The 15516-nt window shown below is 46.2% G+C and overlaps 2 protein-coding genes across 5 annotated transcripts in view; one reads left to right on the top strand and one right to left on the bottom strand.

Moving 5' to 3' along the window:
• SZT2 (SZT2 subunit of KICSTOR complex) overlaps positions 1 to 5775 on the bottom strand; it is a 55251-nt gene extending 49476 nt beyond the window's left edge. For all 4 annotated transcript variants that reach the window (XM_082287214.1, XM_082287213.1, XM_082287215.1 and 1 more), the window contains exons 1-6: positions 5740 to 5775; positions 5355 to 5480; positions 5022 to 5195; positions 4520 to 4690; positions 2592 to 2723; positions 448 to 607 (exon numbers count right to left, since the gene is read on the bottom strand). In XM_082287214.1, the coding sequence (XP_082143340.1) occupies positions 448 to 607; positions 2592 to 2723; positions 4520 to 4690; positions 5022 to 5195; positions 5355 to 5480; positions 5740 to 5769 (793 nt within the window). In that variant the 5' untranslated portion in view covers positions 5770 to 5775. The remainder of the gene's footprint in view (positions 1 to 447; positions 608 to 2591; positions 2724 to 4519; positions 4691 to 5021; positions 5196 to 5354; positions 5481 to 5739) is intronic.
• A 55-nt stretch (positions 5776 to 5830) lies between these two features.
• MED8 (mediator complex subunit 8) lies at positions 5831 to 15516 on the top strand. Its single transcript, XM_082286833.1, has 7 exons — positions 5831 to 5866; positions 8531 to 8649; positions 9670 to 9814; positions 10209 to 10349; positions 10764 to 10845; positions 11832 to 12080; positions 15084 to 15516. The coding sequence occupies exons 1-7, from the start codon at positions 5861 to 5863 to the stop codon at positions 15146 to 15148; spliced, it is 807 nt and encodes a 268-aa protein (XP_082142959.1). The 5' UTR covers positions 5831 to 5860; the 3' UTR covers positions 15149 to 15516.

Raw genomic sequence — 15516 nt, 5'->3', positions numbered from 1 at the left:
CTTCCATCTCAAAAAGCTATCATTCTCCCAGTAAATTCACCAGAGATAAAGCTTAGGCAGGGCAAAAGTAGAAGGAAAATCCTGAGGCTGGTTTAGAGCTTCCAAAGCATTATGGAGCTGGCAAACATCCTGATTAGGTACAGCAGAGCACACAGAAAGGGCACAGCTCTTCACACCCCAGGCTGCCCTGAGCAACAGTCACAGCTGTACTGCCTCACAAACTCCCCAATGCTGACACACGTTACTTGGCACAGTGTTGTCCTCCCCATTCCCACCACCACAATTTGCCCCCAGAATGCAGAGTAAAAGGCTCTGGTGACATTTCATCCCTAACAGAAGGGTCCATGCACACACCCGTCCTTACAAAATTAACCTCATCCTATGGCAGGAGCAATACAGCCCTTTGCAAACAACCGGGCAAACCTTAACCCCGAGGACGCAGCCAACCTGCGCTGGAGTTGGAGGGCAGCAGCTGCAGGGCCAGGATCCCTTGCCGGACCATGCTGACCAGACCAACGTCAGCAGTGACAACAGACACGCTGGGCTTCCTCCCAGATGACTCCTGCACGTCACCAGGGCTCTCTTGGCTCAGGGGGGATAAATCCACCTGGAAAAGTTTAAAAAAAACCCACAAGGCCCCAGGGGGCAGATTTCAGCCTAGCTCTAGTCCTCGCTCTTTCAAACACCTTCGGTCTGGCAGTCCCATGGTACTCTGGAGCACCACAGCAGACTCCATTTGTAGCTTTAACTTCCAGGTGCTCTTAAAATCCTGGTCACCTGGGCTGCTTCGAACAGCTGGGCAAGGCTGCTTGAAGGTGGAGGGACAGCATGCTCAGAGCTTTATTCTAAGCTGATTTCTCACAGAAGGGGAGATATGAGACACTTTGGGGTCACTAAAACTCCTCTGTGGAGCAAAGCAGTTCCCAGTTAAAGAGATGGTGAATACCTCTTTCTCCCCTTGTCATTTAGTAGAAGCTGCAGCTATTCAGCATCTCCTTAATCTACTCTATTCAGCCCAGAAACACTGGAGACACAGAGACAGCTACGTCTCACTTGTGAAGCTCTGCAGCAGAGGGGGAAAGAAGCCTCACAAGGACTAAGTCTAGTGCCTATGCATTTAACTCAAATGGCCCTTGTTATGCAGGGTTGATATAAACAAATGCAGGTAGGCTTCCCCTGCATCTTCTACGAAAAATATCCCCTAGGCAAAGCCTGAAATTTGTATAATTACACCAGTGAGAAACCTACTGTATTCATAGTCCCTTAATCCCCATAAGGCTCTGGCAGTTCAACCCTGTAATAAAATATTGCTTCATTTTTACTGCTAATGCAGAGAATGGCTGAGACCCCCCTCTGCAAAGCTACAGACGATTGGAGTTGGGAAAAGAAAACTAGAACTAACAAAACTTTTGCTATGCACAAATGGGAGCAGTCCGAGAGCAAAAAATATTGACAATCCATCACTTTAATTTGCCAGATGCCTTAAATTCAGATACTTGTTAACAATGATACAGCTAGTGCAACTTCAAAAGTGAATAAAGTTTCAGTCTCTGCCTTTCCCCTGGGGCCTCCCACCTCCACCCCACACCCTGTGGCAGGATTCACCAGTCCCTCTGGCCTGCAAGAGCGTCTCTCTCCTCCATTTGCATGGAAGAAGTTACAGGGTAGTTTACCATGAGAGAAATACTGCATCAAGCAGGAATGCACACAAACCACTGCAAAACCACCATCTGGTCTCACTAGTCGAGGTATTTACTTCCGGCAATCTACTTTCTGTTTCAGGACTGGCAGTTTTAGCATTGAAACATATAAATTTCAGCTACAATGTGAGACTCCCAGCACTTCAGATATGCAACTGCAATTCACTACCAGTATCCTCTTGGTCATCTGATTTTGGGACTTTTTATTTATTTTTTGCCCAAACTCTAATAACGAATGCTAATTAAGGACTACATAACCTCAGCCAGACCAACAATGACTTTGACTGCAAGAAGATCAAAAGCAGCATGGCCAGCAGGTTGAGGGAGGTGATCTTTAAATGTCCCTTCCAACTCAGACCATACTAGGATTCTGTCATTAATATGCTGATACATATATCCATGGCTACTAAGCAGCATCTGTCACAGAATTCAAGGAGCACTTGAAACTGCACCAGCTGTTTATTCAGTTTCACTACCAGTTTTCATGGTAACAAGTAAGTATTTTCATTCAAGAAATGTCAAAAGGGCTAAGGACATATTCACAGCTATTTGCAGATTAATAATATGGACATAAGCACCTCTCCCACCATCTTCTTCAGAGAGAAAGCACACCCTACACCATTTCTCCCATGATACACAGTCAGGCCATCTTACTGCACATTAACTTTAGGGAAGGTAAAGATCCTCACCAGTCCTTCTAAACACTTAATGGTTCTGTTTCCTCAGTGTTCACATCTCATTACTGGATCCCACAGTGTTATCTCACCAACTCCTTAGCTGTTCCTTCTGCAGACTTATGCTGCTGTTCCTCTTGCCACCCCACTTCAGAGGGGCCTCAGAGTGCAGATCTCCAGGAAGCCAAGAGAGCCCAACTACCTCTGCCCTCCTTACCTGCGGTTTGGGTTCATACTGTTGCTGAAGCATCTCTGCCACTTTGTTCTCAAAGGCACAGAGCTGTGTGTAAACTTGGTGCAGAAAGGCCTCACGCTTCGTCTCATCCAGCTGACAGCCCTGGAATAGTACCTGGCCCAAGGACACACATGTCAGTCATCAAGATTTTACAGCACCAGCCCTAAGATGGTACACAGGAACACAGCTCTGCACAGGGGAGTTCAAACATCTCCCTGACAAAGCACAGGTACACCACAGGCCACTTCTCTCTGTCCCTGCTCAGAGACAAGTGCCTGTGAGCAGTGGTGTCTCATGGCACCTGCTGTGCACCCCACTGCAGATGCTTACATCACACTTTGGCAAATCTCCTTCTTGGGCAAGAAACTTCTACTTCATTTGACTTTCTCCAGGAGAAAGTGATGTGGGATCATTGTTAGAAGCCATTAAGTGTAGTCTGACACTTCGAAGGAAGGCCTGTTTGTTCTAATCTACCTCATCTCTAGACTGATCAAATTATCTTCCAAGAAGAACAGCAAATTGAAATAAAGAAAAGAAACAATGAGAGTGGACATTACAAAAGATGCTGAGTGATGTGACAGAATACGCCTGCCACCGCAGAAACTCCCCAGGGCACAACACCTGTGTTTACAGATGTCACCCTGGTATAGGCAATTCCGGTCCACAACCAGGAGGCAAAGAAGATACAACATGCAAAGACCTCAGCAGATTGGTGGGATGCTGCATGTTATCCACATTCCCTTGGCCTCATATGGACAAGACCTCATAGTGACATCAGAGAAACAAATTATTACCACACAGAGTCTTTCCTGGATCAGTGATACACACACATGCCTTTTCCTCCACAAAAGAAACATAATTATCCAGTAGTACCCAGAGATCACAGTTCATGGCCTCATGCACAAAGTGGGAATTTAGAGAGATCCAAAGAAGAAAAATGTAGCGACTTCAGAGTGCTCAATATAGTGCAAATAGAGAAGATACTGAGGCACAGCATGATGGTGTGTGCAGGATTGCTGGACAAGATAATACACAAAACATCAATGGCAAATGGAGAAATTCCTGCTAGGCTTACTCTAGCAGCACCTCAGAAGAGACCAAAGCGATGGCCACACTCCTCAGGTACAAACCCTGGCAGAAGGCTTGGGCAGGGAGGGAACAAGCATAGACTAACAGGCTCCTCCTGTTACCACACACTTTCCCTGGTATTAGCAAAGGGATGAAATACACCACCAGAAACGTGTAAGTTACATGAAAATACTGTAAGGTGGAAGAGATCAAGGATGAACTTCAAAAACCATGCTGGCCCCGTAAACCAGACTTGAGTTTCTTAAACAGACCTGCCCTGACACAAGTGAAATCTCACTGATAAATCTCAATACTGGGGCTGGCTGCTCCCTCCAGCAAGGAGAAGCATATTCAGACCAGTGCAAAAAAACCAAGGTTTGTAGGAAGAAGCAATTATCTTTGAATTAACCCCTGCTACAGAGCTGGAATAGGCAGACAACCTTTTGGACAAACAAGCTCTGCTTGAATGCTTCAAGCTAATTAGAACAGGCAAAAAGAATAAATCAACAGAAATTAAAAACAAAAACAACCCCCAAACAACAAAACATGAACAACAACAAGCACATATTCAACATGAGGCAAATATTCCCTGTGGCCCAATTCTAGAATTGTGCCTGAGGGCAGCATTCTCCAGAGAAACCTCTGCTTCCTGCCCAGAAAGGAGAAGTTGCTCACATACACTTCTGCATCATGCCAGGCCACGTGTTTCAGTGAAACAAGCCTACAGCATCACAGATAACAGAGCCCAGCTGCCACCTGCCCCTGCTTTCCTCGTGCTCACAGGACACCTGCAAACCACAGCAAGCTTCTCACGCCGTGCCAAGGGAGAGCCTGAACTTTACCTGGTGGGACTGCAGGCCAATGATGGAGGAATACACCTGGATGGTGACAAAGATCTCTGGCTGGTAGATAATGTCTGAACCAGGGATACGAAAGGGTCTTAACAATCCCACCAAGCATCGGGAAAGGGCGTGAAACACTTCATCAAAAATTATCTCCCCCGTTGAGTCATCCTACAGAAACAGAGAAAGGGAACAGCTTTTTCACCTTCTAGGACTTTCACTCTCATTGCTGGTTATCCCACTGTGCAGAGCCAACAGCAAACATCCTTCTGCAGTGGCAGCTAGATTAAAGTGACAACTCTTGTAAACAGAAGTCACACATTCACCATCCAACGGAGAAATAAGATTTGCATCCAGGGGCAAGCATGGCTCCCTCCCAGGAAAAGCAAGACTTCTGCAAAAGTTAAGACTGACACTGAGAGCAATAAGCCTTTTCTCAGCAAATATAAATGGGTTTCTCTTTTAATGCACAACACCCCAGAGAGGCAGCTTCTGCTCTTACCACAATTCCTGTGGAAGGGCTCAGATCGAGCTCAATCACAAATCGGTACTGGCGGGCCAGGAAGGTGACCCGTGTAGAGGGCACAAGGAGGTAGGGCCTGGGCTGGACCGGCTCGTCTGGCTGCCACCCGTTAGGCAGGATGCTGAGAACATCAAGCTCATTTTCTGACTTAACCTGCCGGAACAAGCAAACGGTACATGAGAGAACATCAAGCCATACCAAAGGAAGAATCAGAGAAAGAAATAGGGCTTAAATACTCTGAAGGGCGCAGGTGCTGCTGGATGGTGCAGCACCAGCCGCGCTGACACCATCCAGCCCTGAGCACCAACTCACCAGCTCGGGCTCGGGTACGGCCCGGATCACCTGGTGCAGGCGGCTGAGGACCCAGGCGAGCCGCACGTTGCGGGAGATGCGATAGTCCTTCTTCATCAGGAGGAACACATGCCCTGCCTCCTCCACCTGCAGCGGGAGCACGGCGGCCCAGGTCACCCCCGGAGCAGCCCCGGACAGCGCCCGCGCCGCCGCTCACCCCGGGCCGCTCCAGCCCCGCACTGCCGGCCCCACTGCTCCCCATGGCGACCGCGTCCCCTGCGCCCGCCCCTCGGCTCGGCTCGGCTCGGCTCGGCTCGGCTCGGCTCGGCTCGGCTCGGCCCGGCCCGGCCCGGCTCGGCCCGGCCCGGCTCCGCTCCCCCCGCCCCGCGCCCCGGCCCGCTCCCACCTCCCCATCGGGCCGCTCGGCCGCCGCCATGTCCGCGCGGCCCCGCCCCGGAAGTGCCGCTCTCCCGGGACAACGGGGCGGTGCCGCCGCCGCCATCGCCGCCATCGCCGCCATCGCCGCCATGCAGGTGAGGGCCGGGGGGAGCGGGGCCGGGCGGCTGCGCGGGGGCCGAGCCCATCCGAGGCTGGGGCACCCTCGGAGGGAGGCCGAGCGCGCCCTCGAGCAGCCGATGCGATGCTCTGCTGCGTAACAGCCCCTTGTTGCCGCACGGCTGTGGGGTGGGTGTTCGTACAGCTGAGTGCCCTGGCCCCGCTTGAATGAAATGTCGTTAATGGGAGAAGAACCGAATTACTTTACTAAGTGCTCTGAATCTGTAGCATCCGTGTTGTCCAAAGAAAAGAGTTGCAGAGGTTGATGACAGGTTAATAGGTTGTAAAGATCCGCCTCCTTTGGTTTGTTTGAAACCGCAGTCTGCTGGCTTCATGCGGATCTCCTGGTTGTCCTGCTGGAAAAGAAAGTGAAAATGGATTGTCCCGCTATTACTCATTTATAGGGTTTATTACCATTGTCTCGCCTTGTTTTAGCCACTTGCTCGACCAGTCTTTTTTACGGTTTGTTTTTTTGGTTTTTTTTTTTTTGGAACTATGAATATTCTTCATCATCCTCGTTCCCTTTATTGAAAGTACATATTCCTACTCTATCCCTTTTCAGTTTGAGGGACAAGAGTGACGTGTAATATTCGAGATGAAAAGGAGGCGTGCATTTATGTGGTGACATAATGATGCTTAGTTTCTGTTGCTTTCCTAATAAATCCTGTGGTCGCTTTTACTTCCTTGCCTGCCTTTTCAGTATCGGGCAGATGTTTTTGTGGGTTATCCTCAGACAATCCCGAGATCTTGTTGTTGAGTTGCAACGTTATCGGCTTAGATAATGTCATTGTGTACAGAAAGTCTGGGGGTTTTTTTCCCCCTTTGTTTTGCCAATCAGGATTTTTTTTTTCCATTTGATTTGCCGTCTGCATTGCTTTATCTTTACCTACTCTGGATTTCACCTTTACCTCTCAGTCGCTCCATATCAGGAGGTCCTTCAGAACCCCTACCCTAAGCCCTGTCTTTACTACCTCGGCACAATTTAGCATTGCTAACAAGCTCCTTAAAGTGTCCCCTTGGAGAGGGCTAGCATTCCTTGGAATCACTGCTCTGTCTTATTGTGTGCTTATTGCAATGCTTGCATCTGCTTCCAGCTCCTAATGGCTTTGGGAAGAGCTTAGGGAAGGAGGGTTGGAGTGCACTGCTGCCGTGAGAATGGTCCTTGTGCGGTGGGGTTTCATTCATCCTCTTCAGGGCTTCTTGGGTAAGCACAGGCAGTGGGCCAGGGGACTTGCCATGGCTGCATATGCCTAGCACCCCTGCAGTAAAACACTGGCTACCAGCCCAGCTTGTAACACAGGCAGTAGTTAACCTCCCTGCACAAACACAGTGCACACAAACAGTTGTAGGCACATTTCTTAATTGGACAGGAACTGACTAGTCCCGCCACAAAGGGAAGGAGAGTGCTTTTATCTCTAGGTGGAACAGCCAGCAGCAATCTGTTGCATGAATCCACTCCATGGACTGGGGATCAAATTTTAATAAGGTTGCTCCAGGTGTTTATTCTAAGGTGGTTAGAGTAAAATGAAGTCTCATCTGTGATTACCGGCTTGTCAGAGTACAAATAAAACAGAATAAATAATACAGTGTTCTCATGAACATGGAAGGTGCCTGATAATCTTTCCATGAAGCTTGCACTGGGCTAGTGTATTTGAACAGAGCAACAACAAGCCAAATAGCAAGCATGCCAACAGCCTGAGTTACTCTATCTGCTTTCCCAATTGGTATTCCCTTTCTATTATTTGACTGCTTTGTCCCACCCTCCTCATGGATTATTATTGTACAGTTCTGAACTTACACGAGCAGTTCCTTAGGGCTGGGACTTTAATTATGTTTTGCGCAATACTGTAGTACAAGTAAGTTCGAGTAGATAAGAGTTTAGAGGGTTTTTGCCAGAGTCAAGGGCATGCCTTGGTGTCTTTGGCAGCAGATCCACAGTCCTGACACTTTGTCTGTCACTGTCCTCACTCACCCAGAAGGGAATGTCAGTGGGAAAGATTTCTTAAACAATGTAATCCCAGCAAAAGGCAGGAGGTGAGGGGCGTGTGTGGGTATGACGCCGGTCTGTGTCATGGCAGGGCCTCCCACAGCCCATGGGGCACAAGGCCAGTAGGAGCTGCCAGTTTCCTTGGCAGCTGGAAGTGTCACGTGGGCAGAAGGAAAGTAAAGAATGAGGTGAAGGGCACAAACTGGAGTTTTTAGTCCATGGACCTGTTAGTCATTTTGCAAAGACTGTTTCGGATGAGGGTATTGCAGCACCCACAGCTGCTGTCAGAAAAGGCTGGGGGAATGCTAATCTTCTTTGAGCTGAGTTAGCTTAAGTGGCTTACAAAGATAGCATGAGCTAGCTTTGATGACTTTGCCTGATGTGGTAAAAAGCAGATGTAAGTGATGATGTCTTCACTACACCCGTCTAGATCTTTAACAGGACAGCTGGCCAAGTGTTTGTCTCAGATACAAGTCTCTTGCCTAAGTAGTCTGACCCAAGGGAAAGGGGTCAGTGTGAAATAATGGGATTTTTATCTCCAATATCTCGGCTTCCTCTGAAAAGGAGGCTGTCTGTAGGACAGATTGGATTATGGATGCATGGGTGTGGATTCACACCTTTGTCCTCCTCCCTTGTCTGTCTTGCCTTTTTTTAGAGAGAGGAGAAGCAGCTGGAGCTGACCCTGGAGACACTCATCAGTCAGGTCGCCGACCTGAAGAACTCCTTGGTCAGTTTTATCTACAAGCTGGAGAATGAATATGACCGACTCACATGGTAAGGTGTCTCGCTGTTGATCACTGCCAAAGCTCTTGCTCAAAGGATTAATTAAAAAACATTAGCTTCTTGTCAGTAGGTTTCAATTTTCTTTTCGCATTTGTGCTGGAGGAACCACTGCACATCTTCCACCAGAAAAATGGTTGAAATCCATTGGCTTCATGCTGTAGAGCAATAAGAGTCATGCTAATACCTTTTAATCCAGACAGTTTATGGGAACTAGACTTGCATCTGCAATGAGTGGATGTTCTCAGATGAGGCACCTTGGAGACCTACATACACTATAAAATGAACCATAGTTCTTTCTACATTTCTTGACATTTTCCAGCTTTTTATGGCTCTGATATAAACTGAGCTTTTGTGTTTTGCTAGTTTTTCTTTACCACACAGTTTGAGAGACTTGCAAGGTGGCATTCTCTTCTTGGAAAATATGGAGCATAAAGATATTATAGCTGCAGCTTAATAAACTGTGTGGTATCTTAGTGTCTGCCACTGCAGCAAAGCTTCACAGAGAAGTTAACATTTATAGTTAATGTTGCAGAAGGGAGGAGAGCTGATGAATCCCGCACAGAGACCAAGCTGAAGAGGACCTCCTTGAAAACGTTATCAGTTATTTAGCTTCATTATTACTTAGTCTGGATAGCCAAGCTATAAACATTTTCTCTCCTGGCTGTACTGCTTTGGGATGAAATTATTTTAGACCTTGCTCCAGAATTTCAGTGGGAGAGGTAGTGACAAGGAAAGAATTGCTTCTGTGTATGTTACTGAAATCCCGAACAACTGCCACTTTCAGTGGTACTGCTTGTAATGTCCTTGAGGTATTTGATGCATTTGAGCCGTTTCCAGGAAGGACTGGGGTTTGTCCACACCTGCATATTCAGCACTAGATTTTACTGCTTACTGTCTGAAGTAGACTGATTTGAAGACTAATGATGTTATTTCCTCACTCATCAGCCATTTGAGTGAAGAAGAGAGTGGCATCCCCTCTCCCTGTTCTATCTTCTTTATTTACTTTTCCAGGCCTTCAGTTCTGGACAGCTTTGCATTGCTCTCAGGACAGCTGAACACCTTGAATAAAGTGCTAAAGCATGAGAAGACCCCACTATTGCGAAACCAGGTGATCATCCCCCTAGTGCTGTCTCCAGACCGTGATGAGGAGATCATGGTAAGACATGTTCCTTGAGTATCAGAAAGTGCTTGAGTGCCTGAGTATTCAGCTTGTCACTCATTTGTGCTGGGCATTCCTCAACTCTGCGTGTAAAGGAAGGAAAGGCAACAAGTACTTCTGTGTGAGAGCTGCTTTGCTGTGGGGTTTTTACCTACAAATGCTTGCACTGGATACACTTTACAGAAGGTGTTCCTGTTCATAAATATGTTGCTGTAACTAAACAGACACGGTGCAATTCCTAGACAGGTTGTTGAAACTTCCTAATGCTCCCCAGATCAAGGTTTCCCCACTAGCCTTGTTCAGCACCATGGCCTGTGCCCTGGTCTGGAGCTGCCTGATTGCTGGGCTGGAGGCGGAGGCTCTGAGTGAGGCTATTGTCCCACTATTGCAGCGGCAGACAGAGGGACGTGTGCCGGTGTTCAGCCATGAAGTAGTGCCTGACCATCTTCGAACTAAGCCCGACCCTGAGGTGGAAGAGCAGGAGAAGCAGCTGATCACAGATGCAGCTCGAATTAGCCCTGATGCGGCACAGGTAGGTAAAGAAGAGTTTGATACTTCTGCCTCTTATCCCTAGGGCATAAGATGCTCTTTAACTGCTTCCTTCACTCTTCCATTTGACAGTTTTCTTTTTTTTTGCTGTGTCCTTTCCTGTCTGAGATTTCTCCAGCTGACCCTAGCTGAGGTTTGGTTTCCTCCACAGTTTCACAAGAGTATCCAGCTCTCTGGCTGTTCACAGGAGGTGCCATCCAACCAGTCAGAGGCAAAGGTTATCCCATCCCCACAGTGCCCTCCTGCATGCATTAGCACTGGGTGCTCTCAGCTCAGCTACCAAAACGCTTACTTTTGGTTACACAGATCCTGGGAAGAGAAAGCTTGTTCATTTACCTTGCTGATTTGTACTGAGTTGGAGGTATCCTGGCAGTTTCTGACAGTTTCCATTTTGCAGAAACAGATCCAAAGTCTGAACAAAATGTGCTCAAATTTGCTGGAGAAAATCAGTAAGGAGGAGCGTGAATCTGAAAGTGGAGGTATGTCACTGAGGTGGGAGTGGGGTACAGGGTTCAAGCAGCAGGCCTGAGAGAGTAGAGGCAAAATAGGTACATTGGAGAGCCTGAAGTATGGGAAATGCAGGTGAGCAGCATAAACGAAAACATTGTAGAAGATGCAACATTAGCTGTCCTGGAGCACCCTAATTTGAGAAGGCAGCCTGCGGGTGCATGTGTCTTCCTTGTGTGATCTGTGCATGGTGGGAAGGTCATTCCAACCCTTTGACATATCCCCCTTTGAGGAGGTGATAAGTATCTGCCAAGAAAAGTTCCCAGTCAACTTTAATTAATAAAAATAGCTGTGAAAATGCAGCACCAGTGAATAAGAAACCCTTTAGCTGTGTTCTGAAGGAGACTAAGTGTAGGCAGGCTCTTGTGTGATCCTGTCTAGATAATGGGTGCTTCAGGCTCATGGCCAGCTTTTTCTGGTAGTGGTGTTCACTGTACCCAGGAGTGCCACACACAACTCTTAAAGGCAGTGGCATTTTTATTGTCATCTTTGACACAGGACCTGAGCACAGGTTCTGTCTGGTATCTGGGATTAACAGTGTAAGTGGGCACATGTGTGGCAAAAAAACTTGAAGACACCGTGTTGCTCATGAGCCTCTAAAAGGGGGTGTTGCTATTGCTTACCTAAATCACAGTGCTTGTTACCTGCCATAGGATTCAGCATGGAATAGCCTTCAGTAGGAACTTCTCACAGGCATGGAGGAGTTAGCTCACTCTATCCTCCTTCCATGAGCAGATTATGCCCTGCTCTCAGTGAAAAAGCTCTTGGATCACCAGTGTCCCTGGATTTTGCAGCTTCTTTGACCTTGCTGAGACTCTTGTAGGACAGCTTGTAAGAAACTCATCTCTATTGCATGCACTAAAGTAGCTGAAAAGTAAATCCAGGACCAGCTATGCTACTTTTTAGACCTGATTGCCAAGTCTGAAAATAACTTCCAAAATAACTTCTTTTTTTACAGGTTTACGACAAAATAAGCAGACTTTCAACCCTGCAGATACCAACGCACTGGTGGCAGCTGTGGCCTTTGGGAAAGGGCTGTCAAACCGGAGACCCCCGGGCTCTGGGGCATCTGTCCAGTCGGGCCAGCCAGGAGCCGGTGCCATCATTGCAGGTGCTTCAGGCATGCAGCAGGTCCCAATGACAGGTGCACCAGCTCAGCAGCAGCCAATGCTGGCAGGAGTGCAGATGGCACCAGCAGGACAGCCAGGTAAAGAAGTTCTTTATCTGAGATCAGTTGAAATCCAGGGAGCAAGAAAGACAAATGCAGATGTAGAGATTCTTCCCCAGTCACCTTTTAGATGTAACTAAGTACAAGGTTCCTTTCTGGCCTTAATAACATGAGTCAGGTTTTAATAGTGTAGTAATACCTGTTTAAAATTGGCTCAGAGGTTGAAATGGATCCCAGCCAACCAGCTTCAGCTTCTTAACTCCCTCTGCAAGACTATTTTAATAATAGACTTAGTGAACATAGGAATCAATATGGAGGGAGATCACAGTGTAGTTTTGCAGGGATCTATACTGGGGGTTTTTCTGTGAAATTTAAGTTGTGGGTAGGCAATAAAGTGGAAAAGTTTGATGATAATGAGTTATTTAAGGTAAGAAAAAACCAAAAGTTTTCTGTAAAAAGTTAGAAGGTTTTCCTATACAAAGTGACTTTGCTTAATAGCAGTAGATGACATTTGTCTTGAATATAAAGTGAAATACATAGGCATAGAAATTTGACTGTACACATCCAGCGCCTGGACTCTAACCTAGTTACTTGTATTTTTGAAATACATCTATGATATAAGAGTTCTGTAAAGACAATAATTGGGTGTTCAGTTGGGGCATAAATACAAACTAAATACTAGGAATTGCTAGAAAAGGAACATAGAGGATATCTTTAGGCCATTCTGTTAATCCATTGGGCACCCACACCTCCAATATTATGGGCAGTTCAGATATCTTCTCTGCTAGTGGGCATAGCTTTGGGCTAGGGAGAAAAAAGTAGAAGCCTATAAAATCCCAAATTATATACAGCAGGCAAATGAGGAATGATTGTTCATTGTCTCCCATGATGCAGAAGGATTGGTGAAAGTGCACAATCAAAATGTGGGCTTGTAGATTTGGAACAAAAGGGAGATACTTTTCTGAATACTAAATAATTACACTGTGGAGCACATTGCCTAGTGTGTGATAGGCAGATATGTTTATGTGAGATGGAAAACTAAGTAAGTACATAGATTTCTGGATGAAAAATCAGGTGACAGCTAATCCTGAGGATACCAACTCTGATTCCATGACCCTGAGCCACAATTTTTTTAAAAGCAGAGTAGGTATTCTGCAGGGATATCACTGCATGCTTGCCCTATTCTGGTATTCCTCCTTAAAAATCCTCTGCTGTCAGGAATGGGCTTGGCCTGGGGGGACCTACAGGCTAACCCTGTACTGTCAGAATGTTTATGTTAATTGCGATTTAGGATATCGGATATCCTAATTGGTGTTTTCTTGCCTGTGTATAATGACTGTTGTTAGGATATGCGCTTAAGCAACAGTACAATCCTAAGTTAAATACGTATTTATGTAAGAGTTAGAAAGTCATTTCCACTGTAATTTGGTAGCAAAGAAGACCTCTGTGACTCCTGGCTGAATACCCAGAGACACTGTATCCAGGGTGGGAAGGCAGTTGCTTCTGTAGGCCAAGCAGAGTGCACTGGTAAGGAGAGCACTTGTCCAGCCTGTGTGATGGGGAAAGTACCTCTGGATAAGAGCAGCTACAGGGGGTTTTATCAAAGGTCAGTCTCACTATTCTGCTTTTGATAGTGCCCATAGCTGAGGCTGAAAGAATATAAGAACAAAGTATCTCTCTACCACAGTTGTTTTTTAGGGATTTTAAGCCAGAGTCTGGTTCGATACCATTCAGTACAGTAGCCATTATTTCCTGCAGTTCCCGTTTGAATTACAGTTTGACTTCTACAACACCTATGGCAATATGTCCCACAGCTTTGTCACATTTTGCTTAAAATCCTTTTTATGTTTAAATATTCTGCTTGATGATTTTATTGCATTTTTCTTTTTTACCCATGTTGTGAGAAATGGTGAATAAGCATTCCTCAGTTACCTTCTCCATACTGGTTTTCATGTTTTGGAAATCTGTCATGTCTCCTTCCTTTGTCCATTTTTAGGTGTTTTTCCCTTAGCTAACAAGTCCTATTCTCTTTAATGTGACTTTGTGTTGAAGTTATAACTTGGACCATCCTTGTCACTCTTAACCTGCATTTTTTCTGGTTGTTCTCAAGACTGGGAACACCACAACCACTTACTGTGTCTCAGATGTGGGTGAACCATGCAGTCCTGTTCACTGTTGCTTTTGGAGCAATATCTAACAGTATTTGTCTCCTGATTGTTAGTGATATCTATCAGTTACCTGCACATTCATTGCTGGCAATGACCCACTTTGGATATGTTCGAGAAAGTTTAATAATCTTTATCATTTTAGGCATTTGCTTATCAAATCTTTTCTTGTCCTGACAGACTATAATTTTAACTTTCAGAAGTTATCCTTTTTTTGTCTGCTTCTGTTTGAAGACACTGAAGGAGTGTTTTTTGACTATCCCTCTGTGCTGCTCTTTAATCACTGTTTATTTTTCAGATCATCTTAGTTTTGTCTAGCACTCTACACTTACTGTAAGCTGCCAGTAAGATGTCTTTGAACACATGTGAGATTGGTATCAGCAGAGAGTAATAATGCCCAAGAGGTGGATGTGGTTACAAGAAATTAAGAAATCTGAGAGAGGCTTAGTAATTTAAATATACACCCTGACTATAAGTAATGCTACGGGGAAGGGGATACAGACTCTGAAATGGACGTGGACACAGTCTGGGTTCTTCTGTGTGTGGTGCTGCCAGCAACTTCTATGAGACTAAGTCTGACACTCCTGTAGGAGCCTCCTGACAAAGAGAAAGGCTTGCTTAGGATGAAAAAGGAATAGAATTGGAGGGGATAGCAGGGGGACACAGGAATTGTCAAGGAAATTTGTCAGCAGAGAGAGATGCCAATTTGTAGAAGAGGTTGATCGTGTAGGTCAGAAGCTGGAAGATGCTGAAGCAAATGAGCCTGGAGTGAAACTGGAAAAGCCCAGACAGGGTTGTTCTGAGTCTTACATGCTCCTGAGCAAATGTCCTCTCATATTGCTGATTTTGCACTGCTTTTTCTTTTTTCCCTCTCCAGGAAAAATGCCGAGTGGCATAAAAACAAATATCAAATCTGCCTCAATGCACCCGTATCAGAGATGAGCTGAGATGAACCAGACCTGGGGAACAGCAACATTTGTTACTGCTGCAGGCACCCCACCTGGATTCCTTCTAGGACTTCCAAGTCCCTTCACATATCCACACACCATATCCAGGAATACGGGGGTAATAAGGCCCTTCCCTGGGTATTTTTTAGCGCTGGGTAGCTTGTGTGGAGCTGCTGGTGGCCATGCCTCTTGGATACAAGTACTTCTCTGTTCAGCCAGAGCAGAGGACTTTGTTTCTGGTATTGATGCCAGCTTCTCCAGGTCTGGCCTGGAGGATAACTACCCTTTCCTGATACAGAACCTGAAGAGCTGCATAGAGCTCCTTGTTTCTGCTTGTTCACTTGGTATGTTCTTTCTTTACTC

Source organism: Coloeus monedula (assembly GCF_965178545.1).
Source record: "Coloeus monedula genome assembly, chromosome: 9".
NCBI lineage: Eukaryota > Metazoa > Chordata > Aves > Passeriformes > Corvidae > Coloeus > Coloeus monedula.
The sequence above is the reverse complement of the archived record's forward strand: the minus strand, read 5'-3'. Positions and strand labels throughout refer to the sequence as shown.

Coding starts and splice junctions, on each gene's coding strand:
- MED8 (XM_082286833.1), top strand. Junction 9,815..10,208: donor ACCGTGATGAGGAGATCATG/GTAAGACATGTT, acceptor CCACTATTGCAG/CGGCAGACAGAGGGACGTGT. Junction 10,846..11,831: donor GCGTGAATCTGAAAGTGGAG/GTATGTCACTGA, acceptor CTTTTTTTACAG/GTTTACGACAAAATAAGCAG.